At 57.6% G+C, this 14130-nt stretch overlaps 1 protein-coding gene across 22 annotated transcripts in view; it reads left to right on the top strand.

Moving 5' to 3' along the window:
- CELF4 (CUGBP, Elav-like family member 4) overlaps positions 1-14130 on the top strand; it is a 315363-nt gene that overhangs the window by 226691 nt on the left and 74542 nt on the right. For 15 of the 22 annotated variants that reach the window (XM_018039731.1, XM_018039744.1, XM_018039749.1 and 12 more), the window contains exon 3: positions 13642-13720. In XM_018039731.1, coding sequence (XP_017895220.1) covers positions 13642-13720 — 79 coding nt within the window. The remainder of the gene's footprint in view (positions 1-13641; positions 13721-14130) is intronic. The other 7 variants (XM_018039738.1, XM_018039752.1, XM_018039740.1 and 4 more) reach the window with 1 other exon arrangement.

The raw sequence follows: 14130 nt of genomic DNA on the forward strand, positions 1-14130 counted from the left end.
GGGAGAGGCAGACCATCTGCCCAAAGGGGACCTCGTCTCCTTGTGAGGAGGTGGGCTTTAGTCCCTGGGCAGGGGAGTCTCTGAGGGGTTCCCAGCAGCTCCTGGTTCAGAATCATCCTACTTCCTGCAAGGAATGTGGGGCAAGGCAGAGCGAGGGGACCGTCCAAGTGGAGGTCAGCAATGCCTCCAAGAGGGTTGGGTTCCAACCTGCTGGTGCAGAAGCTATTGGAGGCTGTGAGCCTGGCCCTGGGCAGAGGCAGTGGTGGTCCTGGAGCCAGAAAACCCAGGGAGTCAGCTTTGGGCTGGAGGTCGTGCGTACCTTGGGGACAGCCAAGGGCCAGAAACCACGAGAACCCAGCATGCAAGGGGAAAGAGGGTGGTGATGGCAAGAGGGATTCTAGAGTTGCCTCCATGGGGTGCAAGTTGAAGAGAAGGGGTTGGGCAAAGTCTCTGGGGGTGAGCAGGGGAGGGGAGAGGGGCCAGTGACTCTCAGGAGAACCCTACCATCAGGGGACAGGGGTAGGCAAGCAGAGGGGCACAGAGCCGGCAAGGGGGGCGGGCAGTAGAGTGGAGAGTGAACCCAGGTACTTAGCACCCCATGCCCATAACAGACACTGATAAACACACACACACCCACCCACACCCACACCACAAGCACCATCCCCTCTGCCACCCATGCCCTCTAAACACCTGCAGTCTTGCATACACACTCAAGTGTTCATCCCCACCAGGCGCCCCAGCGCCCACACACACGTGATCACACTCACACCTAAGCCTGACACACTCATGGGCAGTGCCCGTGACCCAGAGACCCTGGTGTGTTCCAGGAGGAGGGCCATGATCGATGCTTATTAATGAAGCTGCCCCGGAGATGGCTAATTGATGGCGGTGTGCGGCTGTTGTCTGGAATTTAACCTGATTCATCATTTAGCCTGTTGGAGGCTGGAGCGCTGTGTTAATTAATGCCAGGAAAACAGACTTGGATGAGCTGGCTGTGCAGGCTCGTATTAGCAAACGGAGAGCAAGGGGCAGAGGCAGGCAGTGGGGGGAGGGGGAGGGAGAAAGAAGGAATGGTTAAATCTAAAGCCCAGAGACAAAACAAATTCCAAACAGCCAATGTCGGCGCTGTTTCTAGGATGACTCAGGTTTGCGCTTGGCTGGCATCGTCAGACTGGTGTGGGACTAAGAGCAATTTCCTCTAGATTTGTCATTTTCATGGTGTGGGCTTTGTTTTTTTCCTTTATCTTGCTTAGGGACTGTCCCTCCAGGCCTGAGACTGAGCCCCATGAGACAGGGAGGAGGGGTCCCGGTTTGGGGGAGAGCAATGCGGAAAGCGCCCTTTCTGGGGTGGGTGCTCACGGGGGTGGGTGCTGAACCTGGCGGCAGGGTCCAGAGTCCAGGGCGGCCTGGTGGGGCAGGTGGTAGAGGAGGACTCAGCGCATCGGACTCAGGGGCGGGCTGCAGGGAGATGGGGGAAGCAGCAGGGAAGGCGGTCCCCGGGCCTCCATCCAGCCCCCAGGGCCAGGCTGCCCACTCCCCTTCTCATTCCTGCCCACACAGAGGAGGCCAGGTCCAACTCAGGAAGGCAGTGGTTCCACATGGGCTGGGAAAGGTCAGACCCAGCTGGACAGAGCCGCATGCGGAAGGCCCAGAGCCCCCGAGCCCCCTGGTGAGGTGCGTGCATGCTCAGCGTTGGTCCGCACAGCTGAGGGAAGCCTTGGGTGCTGGGCTCGCCTTGCCCTGTGGAGCTCTGCTACCTGGGCTGATGAGAGTAAAGGAGGGGATGGCAGGTTGGGAACACTTCCTCTCTGGTCACTAGAGCTGGCCAGGGCAGAACTGCAAGAAGAGCATGCCCCACCGCTGTGGTGTGGGAGCAGGAACTGAAACGCTCCCCCCCACCCCACAGCGGAGCAGAAGAAGGGACTTCCAGGTGGTGGGTCCCGGCCAAGTGCGGGGCTAAGGGGCTGAGGGCGGAGGCACCCTGCGTGGCTGCGGCCCAGGAAGGGTGGGCTTGAAGGCCTTTCAGCAAAGCCCTTGTGCAGACTGGGCCGTGAGCTCCCCGGGAAAGGTTTGCTGTGCCTGCTTGTGCAGGGATCAGGGCAGAGCCGGCTGGTGGAGAGGCTCTGGGGGATGAGGAGTTGGGGGAGCGAAGCGGGTGCTATCGTGTGTTTGCTGAGCACCTGCTAGGCGCCGGGCACTGTGCTAAGAGCCTCACAACTGCGAGGTTCTCCACACTCTGGGGCTGAGACCCTAAGAGGTCAAGTGACGGTCCCACCTCATGGCACAAGTAGGTGGCGGAGCTAGGACCGACATCCAGGCCTCCCAAAGAAGTCAGGGCTCGTTTCATCCAGCATATCCATTTATCCACTGCTGGGTTTTTTGTTGTTTTTTTTCATCACACCCCCCCCCCACCCCCATACTGAAGAGGGTTAGCGACCCAGCCTGGCCCTGCAGGCTAATGAGCTTCGTTTCCACGGCAGCGGACGGTAATTAGGACCACAAGGGTCCTCCCACCCTTGCCAGGGCAGCTCCGGAGCCTTGGTGGGAGCGGTGAGACGGACGCGGGGCTTGGAGACAAAGAGATAGGCTGCCCTTGGCTGTGTGGGCCTGGGAAGCCCTGGCCGCTGGGTAGGGGCTGAGTCCAGCCGCACCACGGTGTCTCTGGGATCTCTCACTGGGCCCCCTCCCCCAGCCTCACCTGCCACAGCCCCGAGAAGCACCCACCCACGCAGGGGGGACCTAACCCGCACCCCACGGGCAGTGGTCGGGGGTGGGGGGGGAAAAGGAAAACTAAGAAGCTCATGGGGACCCCTCCCTTTGGAAACAAGCTGGAGAGACCTTAGACCAACCCAGCGGAGGGGGCACCTCCTTTGTTTGTACCCAGTGGGTGAGGGGAAAGCATTCTGTAAACTTAGATTCCAGAGAGCGGAGAGGGCGGAGGCTGGGAGAGAGGCGGGGGAGAGAAAGAAAAAAGCAGAGGGGAGGGGAGGGGGCCGCCCCAGGCAGTCCCACCAATAGGCTCCTTCAGCGCCGCCGCTGTTCGCTGGACACTGCGGAGCAGAGCAGCCTGTTGCTATGCAACTGCCGGGGGCCTGCTTGTGGGGCTGGACCACGGAGGATGTGCGGGTTGTACAGACTCCCGCGTCCTGCCCCACCCCCTCACTGCGGGCGTGAGCTCTCCCCCCGCCCTCCACCTGCCCACAGATGGGGAGGAGACCCAATGCCGAGACAGCGCTGGCCGTTCCTGATCTAAACGTCCCCCCCCCCCCGCCCCCGATCGGGCGCCACTGCCCCGTGCCCGCGCTGCGCCCTTGCTCTTTCCCAGCGCGGCCCTGGTGGAATGCTGTTACTGCCAAAACCTGACGGGGTCGGGGTCGGGCGCGGGGGCGGAGGGGGGTCGGGGGCGGACACCACTGCCCGCAGCACAGGCTCAGACCCTCCTGCGTCCACCTGACCTGTCTGCACATCGCAGTCCCTGCTGCGTGGCACCCGGCTGGCTCTTCTCCGAACTCCACCCGCGTGGTCCGCAGGCGTTCCTGCCCTGAACCCCTCCCCTCCCCCCATCCTCCCCACCCCATCAGTTTTGTTCCCCTGTCTTATATGGTGTCCCAGAGGATGGAGGGAGGTAAGCCTAGGCGAGTGGTCAGCCCCGGGTCTGGAGTTGAGGAGGACTTGAGGAGTGCCACCCGCCAGGGTCGCGCGCGCCTCCCATCCAGGCACATGGAGCCCACACAGGCACACTCCTGTCCTGACGGTCATTAAGACACTCGGGCCCCTGTGCTGCTTCTCCGTCACTCTCCTCCATCCCCTCAAAGGCCACTTTGGACGGCAGCAGACCGCACTGAGTCCAGAGGCCGTGACTGGCAGAGTGAGAGGTGTGCCTGGGGGGAACCGCGCCGCAGTCCCCCTGGCAGAGGGCGCAAGGGCTTGGGACTCTTTTTCAGATACGTGAGGATGAAGGTGAAGAATGGGAAGGATGAGGGTTCAATGTCCCTACAGTTGACCCGGAGGTGACCTCCTGTGTTGTGTCAAGGGACAGGCCAGGGGCCTCTGCTGGCAGGCGCCCCTGCCCTCGACCACCACCACTTGAGGGGCAGCCGTGAGCTGGATCATCTAAACGAGGAGAGGGGTGAAGAGCTGACAGGGCCTACATGCCTGACCCAACAAGCATCAGATGGCCTCCTGAAAGCGGGGAGTGGGAGCAGAACCAGATTTATTAAAAATCTTATCTGGAGGGTTTGCATTTCAATGGGCTGTGGATTTGCATATTTTAACAATAACCTCCGGGTTCTTCTGTCTGGTCTGAGCTCACTGGCTGTCTCTCTAAACCACGATCACTGCTTCAGTAAACCCTTCTTAATCCAAAGGTACAACATCGCCACTTTGCTGGAGGAGGAAGGATTAAAGGCCTTTCTCTTTGGACCAGAAATAGGGCTGTTCGGCGGGTGACCACTTCTGGCCTCTGGACCCTCCTGCCGCCAGGGCATGGCTGAGGCAGGAGGGAGCAATGCCGGTAACAGGCGCATTAGAGGGTTCAGTCATCCATCTGCTGGTGGCTTGGATGGTAAAGAATCTGCCTGCAATGCAAGAGGCCCGGGTTTGATCCCTGGGTCAGGAGGATTCCCTGGAGAAGGGAATGTCCACCCATTCCAGTATTCTTGCCTGGAGAATTCCATGAACAGAGGAGCCTGGTGGGCGAGTCCATGCGATGGCAAAGCGTCGAACACGATTGAGCAACTAACACTTTGATTTTTCATCCATTTGCTCGGCGAGCATCTGAACACCTACTGCGTGCCAGGTGCTGTGGGAACAGAACTGTGTGGGCCTTCCCTCATAAAGAGGAGACAGACGTTAAACAAATAAATCTACAAATTGAGAACCACACTGGTTCATAACTGTCCTAGGTTATGGCAAGGCAGTGAAAAGAGGGGAGCTTGAAGGGACCCTTTAAGGTGGGGGTTGGGGAGCTGAGACCTGAGGTGTTGCGGGGGTGGCCGGGCAGCAAGTGCCCTGCACCCACAGGCGGGCCTGTGACCTGTCCTCATGCCCTGGGAACGGTGCCACCCTCTGGCCTGGCCAGAGTCCCCTCAGAGTCTGGTCTATGAGCAGGGGCTTCAGCAAAGGCACGTGTCACTTATGCAATCAAAATCACTGTAGGGTGTCCTTGAGTCAAAACTTTATGATGACAGCCAACAGGATCCCTTGACTCTCTCCCCCTCTCTATGGAGCAAACCATATGCGATTTATTAAGCAGGTAATTAAAACAGTGTATTTACAACAAGCTGCAAATAGTGTGTGCCACTTCTGCCAGGCCCCTTCCATGTCTCGAGGGGACTTCAGGAGCCCCGGGGCAAGGGATTTATCCTTTCCTTCCAAGGCTACTGAGGGCCTACTCTGCACAGCCCGGAGACTCCAGGAGCCTGAGATTCAAAATCTGCCCTCTGGGGCTTTAAACAAACAACTCCTCCATTCATTAATTTGTTCATTACGAATTGCTAAGTGCGGCAAAGGCAAAATCCAGGTGGAGGGCAGGGTCGCTAAAGAGCAGCCCACCTGTGGTCCCCGCGGTCCCATTCAGGGGCTCTTTTCTGTATCCGTACTGGATGATTGCCTCCTCATTTATACCAGAGGCTGGAAATTCTCAGTCCATCCTCCACAAATTACCCAGAGGTCATCTTTAAGAGATAAATCTTTTGAGTAACACTGTTTCTGGAGCTTGTGCACAGTTCCACCTGAAAACACGTGATGGTCAAGGAAATGTCTGATGCCTGGAGATAAGCTTGCAAGGTGATGGGGACGCAGAAAGGCACTGTGTTCAGGGCGGCCTCACGGGCAGCCCCCGCCCCTTGCTCTCACCCAGGCCTCCACCCTCAGAAGGGTCCCATCCTTGGGGTTTAGTCCTCTGCAGTTGCCACCTTGAAATTCTTATAACATCATCTTTGAACTTGGGATTCGTAAGTGTCGTCCATGGCGTGAAGGACCCCGTGTAGGGGGGCTGGGGGACTCTGCTTATGATCGATTCTGCCTCCCCCCTGCCTGATCCACATACATCCTGGTCCTCACGTGCAATCACTCTGCTTTCTAGGCCAGCCAGCAATGGCTTGGGTGGAGTTTAGCGAGGGTCGGGTCAGGCCCACTCTTCCTGTGGCCCCTGCCTGGGCTCGCAGCGCTGTGACATGTCTGTCTGGTCAACAGAGCCCTTGTCATAGCAGGTGACTAATGCATCTCTGAAAGAGACTTTAAAATACCCTTGAGGGTCACCTGCCCATGTGGGTTAAGGTAGAGGGGCCATGGGCAGAAGTGAAGTCTGGCCTGAGTTCCCAGGGCTCACCTTGGGCTTGGTTGTACCAGGTTGGTCTGGAGTCAGTGGAAAGGGGAATCCAGTCCACCCCCAGGGTACAGCACGGGTCTGGGTTCCTCTGAGGGTCTCCATGCCTGAGGGGACCTTCTCTTTCTTCGTAACCTTCCTGAGTCTAGCTTACATTTCTCTCCTCAAGGCACCCTCCAGGCATTAGCCACAAAAACGAAATTGTATAATTTTGGTGATTCTGCACAGGAGTTAAATGTTCTGATGTTTGCATTTAAAACTGGCATCACACAAAATAAAGATGAATGGTAGAGTCCATGCTAATACTTTAAATTTTATATTTTTCTTTACTTAAAATGACATCAAATAGCTGAGTTAAAAAAAAAAAATACCAGGACAAGTCAAGAAAGATAGAAACCATGAAAGAAAGGGAAAACTTTATATTTTAGTGCTCTAATGATGCCTTTTCCCTTGCTTTTTGAATAAGTGAAAGTGTTAGTCACTCAGTCGTGTCCGACTCTTTGCAACGCCATGGACTGTAACCCACCAGGCTCCTCTGTCCATGTGATTCTCCAGGCAAGAACACTGTAGTGGGTTGCCATTCCCTTCTCCAAGGGATATTCCCAACCCAGGGATCTGATGCAGGGATAGAAGCTGGGTCTCCAGCACTGCAGGCAGATTCTTCACCATTTGAGCCCTGCGAATTGTCTCTTCCCAGAGCAGCGATGCCACTGGGGTTGGGGCACAGGTGTCCGAACAAGCCCAGAACGCACGGTCTGCTTCTTCACCGTCTCCGTGGCCATCGTGTGTGCTAGGGTGGGGGACAGACAGCATAGAAGCTGAGGTCTCTGGGAGGATGAGAGCAGATGGGGACAGAGGAAGAGTAGGGGCCAGGTTTGGGGAGTGGGTGGGTGCACACAGAGCTAAGAGCTGCCTCCAGTGCAGGCTGCGGGTTTGGACAGAAGAAGAGTCAATATTACCAGAGGACTTCCCGGTTTGGGGAGACGTGAGCCCTTTGGATGAGCAGGGAACAGCGTACCACCAGGTACCCACACACCCCGAAAGGAGCCAGAAAGGACCCTTGGCTTTGAGGCTTGGACACCCACCCTGAAAATACATCCAGGGGCTCAGCTGCCACTGGAGAGCACGCTGGCCATCTCCATAGGCCACCACAGTGACCCTGCCACCCCCACCCCCAGACTCACACGGGGCACTGGCCCAGCCTTTCCTGGCTCACAGATCGGCAAACAACATGGAAGCTGACGTCTCTGAGGCCACTGCACTAGTCTCCTCCCTCATTCAATTCCATCCCCAGCCTGAAGGAATTCCTTCATGAGGTCTGTGATGTCACACAAGTATTACCCAAGCATGGGTGTGGGTGCACGTGTATACACACACACACACACACACACACACACACACTCACACTCCAGGAGATGAGTCCTGAGTTAGGGTCTGAGAGTCTGTGAGTAGGAAATCAGGTCCCTGCTGTTGTTTGAGAAACATGTGACTCCCCAGTCTGTCACACACATGCACACACACACACACACACACACACACTCATACACACACGAGAGAGAGAGAGAGAGAGAGAGAGAGAGAGAGAGAGAAAGAGAGAGAGAGAGAGAGTGAGAGTGTAGCATAGGCCACTTGTGGCCAGGGGGCTGAGAGCTAACCAGTGAAGTCTTACCGGAAGGACAGGGAGTCTTGTCGAGGAGAAGGAGGGTGTGGGTGGCCATTCCGTGGTGGCTCGGATGGTAAAGGACCCACCTGCAATGCAGGAGACTTAGGTTCAGTCTCTGGGTGAGGAAGATCCCCTGGAGGATGGAATGGCAACCCACTCCACTATTCTTACTGAGAGAATTCCATGGACAGAGGAGCCTAGAGGGCTATAATCCATGGGGTCACAAAGAGTTGGACATGACCGAGCTACTGACACTTTCACTTCACTTTTTAATTTTTTTTGGATGAGTGACAGCCAGCTTTCCAGGCTCTTTTTTATTTCTGAGACAGCTCTTGGTCAGCTCACTGGGGCCTGGTGTGAAGCAGGGGGCTCAGGATCCTGAAAAGACAGGTGGAGGGGGACCCAGCTCAGGGGCAGGGGGCCCAAGGGATGCTGCGGACAGTCAGGGCTGTCCCAGTGAAGCAGGGCGAGTTCTGAATGTCCCCAAGGCCCTTACCAGCACTGTCTTAGGCAAGGGCAGCACAGTAAGGGACATGGGGATGGGGGTGGGGGTGGGCTCAGCTCGCCATGCCAGCCCTCAGGAAAGTGGTCATAGCAAAAGCAAAATGGGGTGAAAATAGCCCCTCTCTAGGCTGGTGGCTGAACACCTGGGGCACTCAGGGGCCCGTGATCCAAGCTGGCCCTGCTCTGGTGTGGTCTCATCCCAGCTTCGCGGAGCCCCTTGCAAGCCCAGGGAGAAGAGACACAGAGACAGGGGCGTGGCTGCCACGCAGGAACAAGCCCAGAAGCACAGCTGGAGTTGTACCAGGAAGGCAAGGGAAAGGGTAACTGGAGCCACAGTGGTTAATCAGGGCTGGCTTCCCAGGTGCAGAGGGAAGGCCCAGCACCCTGGCCCACAGGGGGCAGCAGAGAGCCGCAGAGGTCCGTGGGAGGACCACCCGGGCCCCCCGAGCAGACATGAGTGGGGTGTGGGAGAGATAGAGGGTGTTAGGAAAGATCTGGCTGGCCTGTCCATCAGTCTTTTTGTCTGCCCACTGGCCACAGTCCTCTCCTTCCATGGGGACCCACGCTGGACAGACAGGTGAAGCCTTTGGACTAGCTCAATCATCATATTTATTCTAATTGTATCGTAATCGTCCCCAAGGAGCCCGGTTCAAATGAGCTTGACATTATTAAAATTTTAATGCCCAGTTTTCATAGCTGAATGAATATTTAAAGGGTATGTCCCAGCTTAAGTTATGATGATGAAGAAATTAATGGAATGTCTTGTTTAATGCATGGATATGTGTTGACGCAAAAAGTAGCAGAGATGGGGAGGGGGAAGGGAGACCCAGCCAGAGCAGAAGGGGCCTGGGAGGGAAGGAGCCCTGCCGCCCACCCTTGGGCGGGACAGGGAGGGCCCCAGTCCTGGGCCAGGACCACTTGCTCCCCCTGAGGGTGCCCCCCAGGCTGGAAGCAGGAACGCAGTCTATGACAACGAAATTTAGCGATGTCCCCAGGAGGGTTGACCCCAGAAGCATGAGGGCGGCTTCATGCTTGACCTGTCCTGCAGGCAGCCCAGCTCAGGTATCAGGAGACCCAACCTGTGCTGAAGGCCACAGGGGGCATGGGGTGATGACCTCCAGGCTGATGACCCTGCCTCCAGCCCCAGGCCCACCCAGAAGGACAATATCATGGCTGAGAGGGACGCCTGGACAGAGCAGCAAGGGATGGGTTGAAGGAAAGACACAGAGACTTAGGCTCCAGCATCCTCAATGTTCACTTACAAGGGACGCCCTGGGGCTCATGTGGCTGAGAGATCCAGAGGCCACGGTTAAAGTCAGAAGGGCAAGGAAGTGGCCACCGCCCCTTCTGCCTTCCTCCCAGAATTCTTTCTCCCCCTCCACACCGGTCGTGCCTTGCAAAGCCATCTCTGCAGCATGGTCTGACCTCCCCTCCCCAGGACAGAGGCGGGCTGAGACAGGGCCTGAGTCTGGAACAGGGAAGAGAGACTGGCCAGAGAAGAGAGGTCTCCCTCCAGGCCGGAGGCGTTGGTACAGAGCCTGCTAAGAAATCTTCTCGACTGATCCTGACACTTTATTTCTGCTGAGAATTAAGAAAGCACAGGCCATATTTTCTCTCTCCATCTAGCCAGGCACTCCCTGACATCCCCGTGAAGGCTGTGTGGATGCTGACCATCCCTAGATCGTAATGGGATATGAAATATGACCCCAGGAGCCACAGGTCCACGGTAGCCAAGTCAATTCTGCTCCACCACCACGGGTGCCTAGCCCACAGCCGAGGGCAGGTGGGAGGCTGGACAAGCCCCTGGGTCCTTGCCGCCAGGATTCCAGTGATGGAGGGTGTCTGGAATCACCGTCCGGGGCTGGCTGGCTCAGGGAGGGCCAGTGGGGGGCGGGGGGCTGAAGGGAACCAAGCCTGAGTCCATGACCTGGGGCACAGCATTCACAAGCGCCCAGGTACCAAGGACAGTGGGCCAGCGGCTGCTGCCTGAGGGTGGGGCGCCCCCGGGGGGGAAGGCTCCAGGCACAGGCAGATTCCATCTACCTTGTTCACTTTACCCTGGAAAATGGGTCCCCTCAGAACAGAAACAGTTCCCCCCGCCCCAGCCCTTGTCCATCCATAGGACTCACCCCCTCTGCTCGCGCAGAGAAGGCTTGCCGCGGGGCTTCATGCAAAGTCCCCACCTTCAGAAAAAAGATGGCAGGGAAGGCGCCCTCCCGGGTCCCCTGACCTAAGCTTTTGGGGTTGGCCTGGGCCCGCTCTGGCCCCAGGGATGAAGTCTCCTCTGTGGGCTCCTCCCTCCCTCATCTCCACAGCTGCAGAGCTCGGCTGACTCGGGCGCACACACCTCTGCCTGCCTCTGCTCACCCCCAGTCCTCACTGGAGAAGCCTGAATCACCCCACCGCCCTCCCCACCTGCTCCCTGCTCTTCTGCTTTGAATTTTCCCAGACCTTCCCCAAGCCTGTTAGGCCTGGTTTCCAGCATCTTTGAACACGCAGGCCAGTGTCATCTTGATTACCACTGACCACCTGTGTGACCTCAGGCGAGTTTCTTAACCTCTCCAAAACTCCGTTTCCTTGGCTAAAGTTTCCCTATTTGCATACACCCTAGGGGAAGTGATGTTAGTCCAACAATATAATTTTGGAGCAGCTGTTTATGTTCCTGTAGGTGTAACAGGGCAGTAGCCCCCGTGCAATTCAGTGCCCAAACTTGACTGTACCGTCTATATGGAAAAGGGAGAATTCCTGCAGGGCCTTTCCCCCTGGAGTACCAGAAAGACTTCAGGATCAAGGGCAAGAAGCTGGTGGGGCTGTGAGAGAGACGCTTTCAGGCCAAAGGAACACACAGGGGGAAAAAAGAGCTGGGCCATGAGGAATGGAATGATACAAGAGATGGTGGGAGCCAGATTTGTGGGGCTAGGCTGAGGAAGCTGTAGTCAATATGATGGCCCACTTGCCCCTTGCCAGAAGGACATCCTCCCTTCGTCCTCTCCTTCCAGAGCAACAGTGCAGTGTATGCTCACCCAGTCGTGTCCAATTCTTTGTGACCTATGGACTGTAGCCTTCCAGGCTCCTCTGTCCATGGGATTTTCCAAGCAAGAATACTGGAGTGGGTTGCCTTTCCTACTCCAGGGAATATTCTCAACCCAGGGATCAAACCCATGTCTCTTGCATCTCCTGCATTGGGAAGTGGATTCTTTACCACTGCACCACCTGGGAAGCCCCCCTTCCAGAGCAGCTTGGGGTCAAATGAGATGAAATATACCAAGACCAACTCACCCTCGTCGTGTTAGCTCCATGCCTACCAACCCTGGCTGCATCCCAGACCTCCCACTCCCGGGGCTTAGCTTTTCATTGGAAAAAGACAGAATAATACCTTCCTCAGAGAATTATAAAAATTACATAAGCAAGAAAGTCACAGAAATTCACCCAGGAGAGTACAATGGCCAGAACTGGGTCCAGGTCAGCCGTGGGGCCTTTCTGGAGTAAGAGAGCATTACAGCTCTGGGGGGTGTGAACCGGGGGAAGGGGTGTTCCAGAAGCGGAGAGAGCCTCAGAAAGGGCTGGGTGTGGAGCCTCCGAAGGCATAGAATGGAAACCGGGGGGAGAGCCCTTCTCCCACAGTCAGATTCCTGCTCTGCCTCCTGGATCCTTTTCTCAAGGACTGGAAAGGAGGTGGTTTATGGAGGAGCCAGGGCCCCTGAAAGGAAGCTGGAAATTTCCTTATGGCCCTCTTTCTTCCCCCTGTGACTGGAGGTCCCTGTACCGCACACTTAACTCTGCTGGCAGAGCTTGCATACCCAGCACCTTCCTTTCCCTCAGCTCCACAGGGGGCACCAAGTGGGGACCTCTGAGCAAACAGTGGCACCCAGCCCTCTCAGTGCACCAGCCTCCCAGCATCCTCTCTTGCCCCCTGGCAGCCTGGCTCCCTGGTCCTCTACTCTGTGCCCTGCCTCCCGCCTATGTCCTTCCTCGAGCGACTCTGCCCTTCCCCAGCTTCCTCTTCACCTTGCTGAGTCATGGGCCCCCACGCTCCCCTACCCAGTCGTCTTGACGCAGCCAAAACTTGCTCAGAATCCTAGGCCAGGAGGAAGCTTGCCACGGGCTAGTCCAGCCTCCTCCGGACACGAGGGGAAGTGGCAATGAAAAGTCACCTGGGACAGAACAAAAGGCCCTCAGATAGCCCTGGCAGACCCGGGTTCCCAGGCACATCCTGGCACGTGGCGGCCGCCTCAGCTTCTGCATCTATCAAATGGGGCGTTTAGTACCTAACTGCCTATCGGGGTGCGTTTGGGAGAGAAATGTAGGTAGACTGAGGGATCAGGGAGGTACGTGACACGCAGAAGCACGGGCAGAGACACAAAGTTCTATTCCATTTGCGCGATTCCTCCCGTTTTTATTGTCTGAAATATCTTGGGACCTCAGGGCCTCCTAGCCCATCCTATGCCTCCGGCAGCAGGATTAAAAACAGGCTGCGGAGCCTTGGATCCTTGGAGTTGCGAGCCCCCTAGTGGCCTGAACGAGGCATTGCATGGATCCTCCCGAGAGGCCTGCAGCTGCAAGATGGGGAGGCAGGCGGTTCTCTGGTGTCCTCCTGGCACCCGGACGTCACAGGAGACGAATAGCTGCCCATCCCGCACATACCGCCCCCACCCCACCGAGGGGACAGCCTGGCTGAAGTCTGGAGCCCCAACCCTGAGCTCTGCTCCAACCGGGAGCTGCGAGGCCCGGAGCCTCGGGCACCCCTGGGACCAACCGCCGGCGTCTGGGGGATGGCACAGGGGTGGGGTGCCACTCGCTGCCGGGCCCCAAGCTAGGAAGGAGTCAGTTGCGGCCAGAGACCAGCTCGGCAAAACCAGCTGTGTCCTGGGTGGACCGACATCGCAGTTAGCAAGAGCCCCTCACGGCTGGCAACACCTCAGGGTCTTCAGTCCTGAGACACCCTCCTGAAATCAGGGGGGGTCCTAGGGACCGCGCTGGGGAGGGGAGGGGGCGGGGCTTTAGTGGAGACACTCACGAGCGGGTGCCGGGGGCGTGGGTGTCCGCGTCCGAGGAGTGGGCAGTGTGCCATGTCCCTTGAACACTCACGCACCTCGGGGTGCAGGCGCGCCTGCTCTAATGCTGCCCACCCTGTGCTCTGTTACAGATGAACCGGCCGATCCAGGTGAAACCGGCGGACAGCGAGAGCCGAGGAGGTAGTAGCTGCCTGCGCCAGCCCCCTTCACGTGAGGGCCCACTTGTCTCTGCCCCTCCCTTCTCTCCGGCCCCGTCTTCTCCCCTCCTGCCTCCCGCTTCACCCGAGGGCCCACTTGTCTCAGCCCTTCCTTTGCCTCCATTCCCGCCCCCATCCCCACCACGGGAGGGGGTTGCAGCGACTCCCTGCCGCCGCCTCCAGCCCCCTGGGGACCTCGTGGCTGGGGCTTGGGACGGGGCTTTGGAGCCTTGGGTGGCTGGTGTGGGGACCGACTGAAGAGGAGGAGAATGGATTGGGGTCTGCATTTTGCTGGGGTTCCTTCCTCTCTGTGAGTCAATGGGCCGGATGTCCTGGGTGCTCCACTGCCCCCTTTAAGACAACCAGAAGGGCAGGCCCGCCTCCGTGTCAGGAAGGAAAACCCCACTGTGATGGGACGGGACT

This window comes from Capra hircus, chromosome 24 (assembly GCF_001704415.2).
Source record: "Capra hircus breed San Clemente chromosome 24, ASM170441v1, whole genome shotgun sequence".
Classification (NCBI taxonomy): domain Eukaryota; kingdom Metazoa; phylum Chordata; class Mammalia; order Artiodactyla; family Bovidae; genus Capra; species Capra hircus.